The sequence below is a fragment of the Microtus ochrogaster genome, linkage group LG8, assembly GCF_000317375.1.
Source record: "Microtus ochrogaster isolate Prairie Vole_2 linkage group LG8, MicOch1.0, whole genome shotgun sequence".
In the NCBI taxonomy this organism is placed as follows: domain Eukaryota; kingdom Metazoa; phylum Chordata; class Mammalia; order Rodentia; family Cricetidae; genus Microtus; species Microtus ochrogaster.
Genome location: NC_022033.1, coordinates 25491316 through 25501903, shown reverse-complemented (window position 1 = coordinate 25501903; position 10588 = coordinate 25491316). Strand labels below are relative to the sequence as shown.

The window sequence follows — 10588 nt, the reverse complement described above, 5'->3', positions numbered from 1 at the left end:
ATATAACTCCGCAATAGAAAGATGCTTAGCACAAATGAAAGTGGTTCAAATTCTAATGTCACAAAATATTAAGATGAATAATAAAAGACAATGATAGAATAAAAGTAAAGAATAGACGATATATATAAACCTGATCATGAGAAAGCTTCTGTAATATTCAGAAACAAATAAAGGCATTTGAGGGCTGAAAAGACAGACTCAGTGGTTACAAGTGGCTGCTCTTCCAGAGGATACGGGGTCATTTCCCAGTACCCTTATGAGGGCTCACAACTGTGTATAACTCCAGTTCCAGAAGATCTGGCACCCAGAAACATAAAATAAAATAAATGAAATCTTTTAAAAAGAGAGAGGAAGGTAATTGACATCAGAAAAATATAACCTGCCAGGAGGCGGTGGTGCACACCTTTAATCCCAGCACTCCAGAGGCAATGACAGGTGGATCTCTGTGAGTTCTCATACCAAGCTTTTAAAATAAAACTGATGAGTTTGAATCCTGGCTTTGAAACGAACTTGCCTTGAGCAAGCAGCTAAGTGTGTATATAAGCTCCTACCTACAAATTAAACCTACAAGCTCCCATCCACAAGCACTGAACGAACATAGCAGTCTAACAGCACTGACACAGGCCATCGATCCGCAGAGTTACTTTACTGCTTGAGCAGTTCCAGTAAGACCCATAACTTTTGTGCCCACTCTTACCTCTGAGGCTGGACAGGAGTTTTTCCTGATACAGTACCCTCTGCAGTCACGGAAGAACACACATTTGATGGAACGGAATGGTTTTGAAGATTTTCTTTTTCTGCCTCGTTATAGTAAGTGTTGTCAACTATGAGAGACCAAAAACCTAGTTAGACTACTGCAGAAGTGTCCTAAAATACCCACTTATAAATATATTAAAAGGGCTGGGCGGTGGTGGCACACGCCTTTAATCCCAGCACTCGGGAGGCAGAGGGTCTCCGTGAGTTCGAGGCCAGCCTGGTCTACCAGAGCTAGTTCCAGGACAGGCTCCAAAGCTACAGAGAAACCCTGTCTAGAGAAACAAACAAACAAACAAACAAAAAAAATCATATGGGGCTGGAGAGATGGCTCAATGGTTAGGCACATTTGTTGCTCTTTGTGAACCTGAGTAGAGTCCCTGTACCTACATGGTGGTTCACAACCACCTGTAACTCCAGTTCCAGGGGTTCTGACACCCTCTTCTGACCTCCATGGGCACCAGGCATTCAAGTGATGCAAATATATACATGTAGGCAAAACACTCAGACATAAAAAAAAAAAAATGAAATAAACCTAATTTTTAAAAGAAAAGCATGTCTGCGTGAATTCAAACAATAAATATTAATTTTTAATTTTAATATTTTAATTAATACCCCACAATCAATACTTAAATCTCAAGAAAAGCAAATACATGTGTATATATGTGAGTATGTGTGCATAAGCATGTTTGTGATGATACAGAATTCTAAATTAAAATCATATGTATGCCATACAAAAATATCATTCCAAAGCATGAAAGCTTTAACTTAGGTAAAGTTATGCAGAAGGCCCGCTTACAAAAGCTATTTTGCTTATACAACATATACATGCGTCAAATTATCACACTGTACCCTATAAACACACAATTATGTTTATCAATTAAAAACAATTTTTAGGTTGGCTATAATGACCTACAGACAGTCTGAACTACATGAAACCATGTTTAAAAATTTTAGAAACTAAGGTCTGGGATGCAGCCCAGTAGTAAAGCATTTGTTCACCATACTCAAGGCCCTACATTCAGTCACCAGCATAGCAAAAAGGAAAAGGAAAAACAAACAAATGCCAGAAAACACACACACACACACAAGAAAGGAAGATTATACACTAACATTATTTATGAATCTTGATGCAGAATTCTTTTAAAAATGCAGCACTCAATTATTAGCAATTATCAACCATGCATAAGGTCCTAGACTTCATACCCGGCAGTAGGGAAAAAAAATCTCCCAAATGAATCCTAAAGGCATATAAAAAGAAAGCTACAGTCGGGTATGGTGGTGCCTACAATGTCAGCATGCAAGAGGTGAGGCAAGAGGAGCATAAGTCTGAAGCCAGCTTGAGCTACACACAGACCTCTTCTCAGGAAAAAGAGCAGCACATGGTTAGCTGTACAGCCACTACGAACTGACTCCACCCATTCACTGACAAACCAACAGCCTCTGCTGACTCCCTCAGAGCCACAGCACTAGTCCCCACCGGCTGTGGTCCAGGCTCTTGTCTAAACTGGTTCTCCTTACCTGCCTTCAAAGGTGTGACACGGCCTTGCTGAACTTTGACTTTTCTCATTCCCTGAAAAAGCTCACCAATTCCATTCTTCCCAAGAAATTTGTTCTCCAAGCTGGCCTTCTCATCTGTGAAGTAATCAGTAAGGAAGCAAAACAAAGAAGAATCAAGCATTAAAATGGAGAGTAAAGTCTATTGCCAGGACCTTTAGCACAAACACAATTCTAGCAACCAAAGGAAAGGAATGTGCAGTCAGGGACAGACTGCAAACTCTCCCCAAAGCAACATCCAACAACATCTCACAGTTAAGGAAAGTGCAGATTCTGTACTCCTTTATCTTTGTAAGGATACACAGTTAGGGCCACACCAATATTATCTGGCCCTATTTACCATTTAAATGCATCACATTCTCCTTGAAGAAAACTTGTAGCCACCAGGGACTGTAAAATTACAAAGAACAGATTCTATTCACAGAGTGTGGGGTGTGTGAGAGTGGAGCAGAGCAAAGTTTTCTCAAGGAGTTTTATCTTGGGTTCTGCTGTGACTAAAGCTGGCACAAAAACAATCTGTTCCAGCAACAGGAGCACGGGGAGCCCCTGAATAATACACTGTGCACGGACATTCTGATTATAACCACGTGAAAGATGGGACAAGATGAAAGAAAACAAGAAAGAAATACACTATATAGATAAGGTGATTTTCTAAGTACGGGATTATTTTTTTCTTTCAAACTTTGCATTTAAACTTAATGCTATGCTAATATTCCCTTTCTGTGGATATAGGGAGGGTAAAGAAAAACTTGTAAAAGGAAAACCACAGAGAAACTCTGTCTCGAAAACCAAAAAAAAAAAAAAAAAGAAAGAAAAAAGAAAAAAAGAAAAAGAAAAAGAAAACAAACAAATCTGGGGAGTCTGGAGTGATGGCTCAGTGGTAGGAGTATGTCCTATGTCTTCAGAGGACATAAGTTAGGTTTTCAAAACCATATCAGGTGGTTCACAACTGCCTGGAATTCTAGTTCCAAAGGATCCAACACCTGGTCTTTGTAGGCAAGTGCACTAAAACACACATACCCATGTCGGGGACAGTCTATGCCCAGAGGACAATGGGGTAGGTTTTATATCATCACATATATTCATGACATCATTTTTGATCCCCCCATTTACGCCCAAAAAAGCACCTATAAACTGCATATCGTAACATATGTCTATAATCCTAGCTCTGGGGAGCTGAAGGCTGGAGGACTTTTAGTTTCAGGCCACTCTGGGTTATATAGCAAATTCAAGACCAATGTGAGCTGGGCTATGCAGTAAAGTAGTGCCTAGAAAAAGGAAGGCAGGAAAGTGGAAAAGAAGAAAAGTGGGTGGGCGGGAAGGTCAGGTGCTTGCTACAGCAGCACACACACTAAAACTGGAACAGTACAGAAGAGATTACCATGGCCCCTCCACCAAAGATGACAGGAAAATTTGTGAAGTATACCATATTTTTTGGAATTGTCTTTTCCCCCCATATCTGTGGAACTGTATTGTAACCCTAAATTATCAGTAAAGATGATGGTTCCATCTTTTTAAAAAAAGAAACAAAAGCTAGGCATGCTACTTCACAACTGTAATGCCAGCATTTCCAAGGCAGAAGCAAGAAGACCGCCAAGAGTTCTAGGCCACTCGGGGCTACGGTATGAGACCTTATCTCAAAAAGCCTAACTTTACATATGAACAGACGTATGTAGTCAAAATATTAACTCTTTTCCTAAATCATGAGTGAGAAGCTGTCATGGTGTGGAAAAGAATGTACAGACTAAGCCAGGCGGTCTTTGTGCATTCCTTTAGTCCCAACACTCAGGAAGCAGGGGCAGGTGGATCTCTGAGTTCAAGACCAATGTGGTCTACGAGAACGAGTTCCAAAAGAGCCAGAGCTACACAGAGAAACTCTGTCTGGAAAAGGAAGGAAGGGAGGAAGGGAGGGAGAGAGAGGAAAGAAATCTAGTTATTTCTTTAGAGTCTCTTGCTTTTTAACTTGTTTAATTTTATTAATTTATTTTTATGTGCATGGGTTCTTTTGCACACACACGTGCACGCCTGAGCCTGTGGTGGCCTGAAGAGGGACCAGATCACCTGGACTGGAGACATAGACTGCCACTACAGTGGGTTTTAGGAAGGACAGCCAGTGCTCCTGATGCTGAGCCATCTCTCCCAGCCCTTCTACTCTTCAAGTGTCCTCAGTGCAAAACAAGACACTAACCCTTAAATAAACTGGCAGAGAAAGCAGAAACTTACCAAACCAAGAGTCTATATTTTCAGTATCTTCTTCAGCATCCAAAGATGAAAAGTTGATAAAGTTGGTGGGGGCATCAAAAGAGTAAGTAGTTTTAACCTGTGACATTGCCCCACTTAACACAGAAGAATCAGCTTTTCCCAGGAGTGTGACACTCTACAACAGATGACTTCTGAGGAAAGAAATGGTTACAAAAAATGGTTGTTCGTCGATATTAATTATTGTTCTCTACCAACTACTTTTTATATTAGTTTTATATTTCTGATTTAGAAAATCATCTGGGGAGCTGGAGAGATGGCTCAGCAGTTAAGAGCACTTCTACCAGCCTGGTCTACAGAGCTAGTTCCAGGACAGGCTCCAAAGCCACAGAGAAACCCTGTCTCGAAAAACCAAAAAAAAAAGAGCACTTCTAGAGGACCCAGATTCAATTCCCAGCACCCACATGGCAGCTCACAACTGTCTGTAACTCAAAGATCTAACACCCTCATACAGACATACAGGAAGGCAAAACAACAATGCACATAAAATAAAAAATAAACTATAAAAAAAGAAGGAGGAAGCCGGGCGGTGGTGGCGCATGCCTTTAATCCCAGTTCCAGGACAGGCTCCAAAGCTACAGAGAAACCTGGAGGTGGTGGAGGAGGAAGAGGAGGAGGTGGAGGAGGAGGAGGAGGAGGAGGAGGAGGAGGAGAAGAAAGAAAGAAAGACAGAAAGAAAGAAAGAAAGAAAGAAAGAAAGAAAGAAAGAAAGAAAGAAAGAAAGAAAGAAAGAAAGAAAGGAAGGAAGAAAGAAAGAAAGAAAGAAAGAAAATCACCTGGAACAGGGCATGGCAGCACAGTCTTTAATCCCAGGACTTGAGAGGCAGAGGCAGAAGAATCTCTGAGTTCAAGACCAGCCTGGTCTACATAATACATTCCAGGTCAGCCAGGGATACATAGTGAGACCCTGTCTCAAAACACCCCCCACACACACACTACACACAAAGCATCTGAAAAATAGACCTCACTTTGTCAAATCCACCTACAAGTTAGTTGTTTGTGAGATTGTGAGATTACTTGTTTTTGGAATTAGAAGTCATTTTGGAACTATTGAGATGACTCAGTAGGTAAAGGTACATGCCACCAAGCCTGATGACCTAGTTTGATCGCTAAAAGCCACTTGGTGGCAAAACAGAAAACTGACTCCTGCAACTTGTCCTCCATACACCTGTTGTGGCATGCATCCACACACAAAAGATAAATAAATATACAACTTTTTTCCCTTCTAAAGGAAGGCCAGGTTTGATGAGTGCCGACACCTGCCATTCACTGTTGGATGTTGCACTCATTATTAATTTTCCCTCTGTCATTTCCTGTTTCAAAGCCTTTCTCCTGTTTTCACTCTGTGCCTGGTAACCTAATGTCTAAAACGATGTCGTTAACTTTTACACCTATCGACAAAAATCTTTACCCAGGTCAAACTAAATCTCTAGAAAATGTTATGCAAAGTATCCAAAACCACAGAGCTTTAGTTCTTCCAGAATAATGAGCATCTAACTTTGTATCAGTTGACTTCATAAACATTTCTCCTGATACACTACAGGTTCTGAAGACTAAAGCCAATCTAACTTGTATATCAGGGTATTTAGCAGAGGACCTTATGTATAGAAGAGAGAAACATAGTTTTCCCAAGTACTGGATTTCATTCCCTAGAAATATTTTAAGAAATAGAAATATTCTATTCCTGGGCTGGAGGTATAGCTCAGTGGTGGAAAGCACATTTAGTATGTATGAAGAAGTGAGTTTGATCTCTATTACCGAGAGGGGAAAACAAAATTCCCTAGGCATGAAGAAAACGAGTTAATACACATCAAAGCCACAACATACATAATAAGTAAAAGGAACAAGTCAACAATACAGACCTAAATCCCAGCACTTGGGAGGCAGAGGCAGGCGGATCTTTGTGAGTTCGAGACCAGCCTGGTCTACAAGAGTTACTTCCGAGACAGGCTCCAAAGCTACAGAGAAACCCTGTCTTGGGGGGAAAAAAAAAAAAACAAAAACCTCTGCATTTCACTGTGTGCAAACCCACTCTTGCTCTATCTACGTAACACAATAATTGAAAGTAGTCTGAAAAATAATCTAAAGGTCATACTCACTGACAAATCATTGCCTATAAATCCCATTAAACTGTTTGTCCTAGAAAGCATTCTGAGACAGGCCATCAGGGCACAACATCTGTAAATGCCAGCACTGCTTACTGAGTGTCCATGCCAGAGCTATATAGGGAGACCTGGTCTAAGGAAAACAAAACAAAACAACAGCAACAGAAACCTCTCTAAACTCCTATAAAAAAATAATTAAAAATTCATGCTTGGCCGGGCGGTGGTGGCGCACGCCTTTAATCCCAGCACTTGGGAGGCAGAGGCAGGCGGATCTCTGTGAGTTCGAGACCAGCCTGGTCTACAAGAGCTAGTTCCAGGACAGGCTCCAAAGCTACAGAGAAACCCTGTCTGGGGAAAAAAAAAAAAAAAATTCATGCTTGCCAGGCACGATGGCACATGCCTCTCAGAAGGCATAGGCAGGTGGATCTCTGAGTTTGAGGCCAGCCTGCAAAGCAAGTTGCAGGACAGGATCTAAAGGTACAGAGAAACCCTGTCTGGGGAGGGGGAAAATTGAACCATTGCCAGATGTAGTGGCATACACATGTAATCTCAGTATTGAGTAGGTAGAGGCCAAGGCTAATGTGTACTGTGAAATAATCCTGTACACTGTGAAAATGTGTTGTTCTCATTGTTAGTAAAAAGGTGATTTTTACTAAGCAGGATTTTCGGGGGTGAGAAAATGCTGGGAAAAAGGGCAGAGTCTGAGGAGTCTCAAGACAGACACAGAAGAAGGTTAAGAGATATCAAAATACAGTTTGGGATCATAATGCAAGTTATGATAGAAAATAAATTAGGTACAAGACTTTGGACTCACCAAGATAAGATGCATAATAAATTATGTTCTCTGAATTCATCAAATGCGAATGGACTAGACATTGTTGATGTACTTATTGACTATATATTATATATAGTTATTGTACTTATTGTATATAGTTTTTCTTATATTAGCTATAACCTTTTTAAAAAAATAATTCATTTCTATTTTATGTACATTGGTGCTTTGATATGGGTGTCAGGTCCCCTGAAACGAGTTATAGATAGTTGTGAGCTACCATGTGGGTGTTGAGAATTGAACCCAGCTCCTCTGGAAGAAGCACTGAGTCATCTCTCCAACCCCTATAACCTTCTTTTTTCTCTTAGACAAAAAAGGGGAAATATAGTGACATTTTGTTTATGATCTAACAAATAAAACTTCCTGAAGATCAGAGTGCAAAACAAGCCTCACTAGTCAGCCTTACAGGCCAGGCAGTGATGGCACACACCTTTAGTCCCAGCAGATACACTAGTTAGGCATAGAGGCTGGGCGGTGGTGGTGCACACCTTTCAAACCAGCACTAGAGAAGAACATAAGATAGGATGTAATAGGAATTTGCTCTTTTTCAGTCTGAAGATTCGTAGAGCTCTCTAGTGGTTGGCTGCTTTGCTTCTCTGATCTCTCAGCTTGAACCCCAATATCTGTTTCTGGGTTTTTATTAGTAGTACTATAAGAAGCAACATGGGAAGTTTACTAATGAGGTAAACGAGCCTCAGGGCAGCCCATAGATGAATAGAAATGGGTTAATCTAAGTTGTAAGAGCTGCCTGGAGACAAGCCTAAGTTATCGGCCGAGAACTTATAACTAATATTAAGTCTCTTTATGTTGATTTGGGAGCTATTGCTGGGACACAGAGAAACTTCACCTGCAAGTCTAGGCTACATAAGGCCCTGCTTCAAAGTACACACACACACACACACACACACACACACACACACACACACGAAGCAAGGTCTGGTAGCTTACACCTAGAATCCCATCACCCAGGAGGCAAAGGCAGGAGGACTTACAAGTTCAAAGTCAGCCTGGTCTACATAAGTGAGCAAACATTACAGTCATATAGCTGCAATCACAACACATCTTGAATCTGCTTCACATATGTTATACAATACTCCATGGCAATAAATTTGAGCATATACCATCACTTAATCATGTGTAAAAATTATACTCCATTTTTAGAGTTTTCCCCAATATTTTCACTAAAAATACTTCTAACTGGGCAGTGGTGGCATATGCCTTTAATCCCAGTTCCAGGACAGGCTCCAAAGCTACAGAGAAACCTTGTCTCAAAAAAAACTTCTAGGAGAACATTTTTACAGCTAAATTCTGTACATATTTGTTACTTTTTCTCTAAAATAATTCTTAAGAGGTAAAGACGCTGAGTCAAGGGATGTTAATGCAGACTATGAAAATGTTCCTCAGAAGAGGAAGGGAGTGTGCCAGGCCCTCAGCCCCATCCACCACCAACTCTATGCACTAGCAACTTGCATACTAGAGGTCTGCAAACTACACCACTGCCCCATACTCTGAGTTTAGCCACCCAACCTTCATTACTGCTCAGTGGTTTGGCCAGCATTTCCTTAGCTTCTCAGTGACCTGAGTAATGAGAAAAATATTTCTGGGTTTTATAGTGCCTCAGAAATAATTGTTGTAACAAATAACATAGTCAGACGTAGTGGCACACACCTTTAATTCCAGTACTTGGGATGCAGAAGCAGGCATATTTCTGTGAGTTTGAGGCCAGCTGGTCTACATAGTGAGTTCCAGGACAGCCAGAGCTACATAGTGAAATCCTGTCTTGAAAAAATAATAGGCCCAGGTAGTGGTGGCGCACACCTTTAATTCCAGCACTCAGGAGGCAGAGGCAGGTGGATCTCAGTGAGTTCAAGACCAGCCTGGTCTACAAGAGCTAGTTCCAAGACAGCTCAGACTGTTATAGAGAGAAACCCTGTTTTGAAAAACCAAAATAATAAATGAATGAATGAATGAATGATAGGATTTTGTTTGTTTTTGGAAACAGTTCCTGGCTGTACTGGAACTCACTCTGTAGAACAAGCTGGCCTTGAACTCAAAGAAATCCACATGCCTCTGCCTCCCGAGTGCTGGGATTAAATTGTGTGTCACCACTGCCAAGCTAAATAACAGGCTTCTGCAGTGACATCACTATATACACCATACAGTTTCTTCCCATCAACTCATTACAACCTGAACTCTTTTTCTCACCCCTTTAGTTTTTCGAGACAGGGTTTCTCTGTGTAACTTTGGAGCCTGTCCTGGAACTCACTCTGTAGTCCAGGCTGGCCTCGAACTCACAAGAGATCTGCCTGTTTCTCCCTCCCAAGTGCTAGGATTAAAGGCGTGCTCCACCACTGCCTGGCACAGCTTTAATTCTTTATAACAACATTTTCTTTGAGGACTTAAGAGTAGAAACATGATACTCTCAAATTAAAAAGAACCATAGGTAACATCTGACTTTTGTAGTTTATAGATAATGATTAATAAAAACAAACAAGGGTAGAGCTGGAGAGATGGCTCAGTGGTTAAGAGCACTGGCAGATTTTCCAGAGAACATAATTTCAATTCGCAACAACACATGGTAGCTCACACTGCCCTCTTCTGGCCTGCAGGGATACAGTAGCTGCTTGTAGCTGAGGATAATCTTGAACTCGCAGAGATCCGCCTGCCTTTGCCTCCTGAGTGCTGGGATTAAAGGCGTGCGCCACCACTGCCTGGCAATAAATAAATCTTTAAAAAACAAACAAGGGTTTGCCAAAAGTCACATGACAACACTTAAAACTGTGGTTAAAAACAACTGTAGGAACAAAAATAGCTACTAGAGATGCCAGGTTGTAGTAACTACTAAATCTTTAGTGTTTCTAAAGTTCATTTACAACTTTGTAAAGCATCACTTACCGTCCTCATGCTGGAAAAGGAAACTAAGGATCAGAGACTGTCCAGCCACATTAAGAGCAATCAGCTCCTGGCGGCAGCACACCCTGTGGCAGCCCTCACGGGTCACTCAGAAATCAGCAGTGCTGGGAGGGTCAGCTCTTTATCTGCCCTAAGCCAGCCCTTCACGTTGAGAAGGCTCTCTATTATG

At 41.2% G+C, this 10588-nt stretch overlaps 1 protein-coding gene and 1 non-coding gene across 2 annotated transcripts in view; one reads left to right on the top strand and one right to left on the bottom strand.

Annotated features, from left to right (window-relative positions):
* Tpx2 (TPX2, microtubule nucleation factor) overlaps positions 1-10588 on the bottom strand; it is a 47490-nt gene that overhangs the window by 22347 nt on the left and 14555 nt on the right. The window contains exons 3-5 of the mRNA XM_005363210.3: positions 4534-4703; positions 2275-2388; positions 698-824 (exon numbers count right to left, since the gene is read on the bottom strand). Coding sequence (XP_005363267.1) covers positions 698-824; positions 2275-2388; positions 4534-4639 — 347 coding nt within the window. The 5' untranslated portion in view covers positions 4640-4703. The remainder of the gene's footprint in view (positions 1-697; positions 825-2274; positions 2389-4533; positions 4704-10588) is intronic.
* LOC113457849 lies at positions 3638-3745 on the top strand. Its single transcript, XR_003378337.1, has one exon. It is a non-coding gene; the product is annotated as a U6 spliceosomal RNA (small nuclear RNA).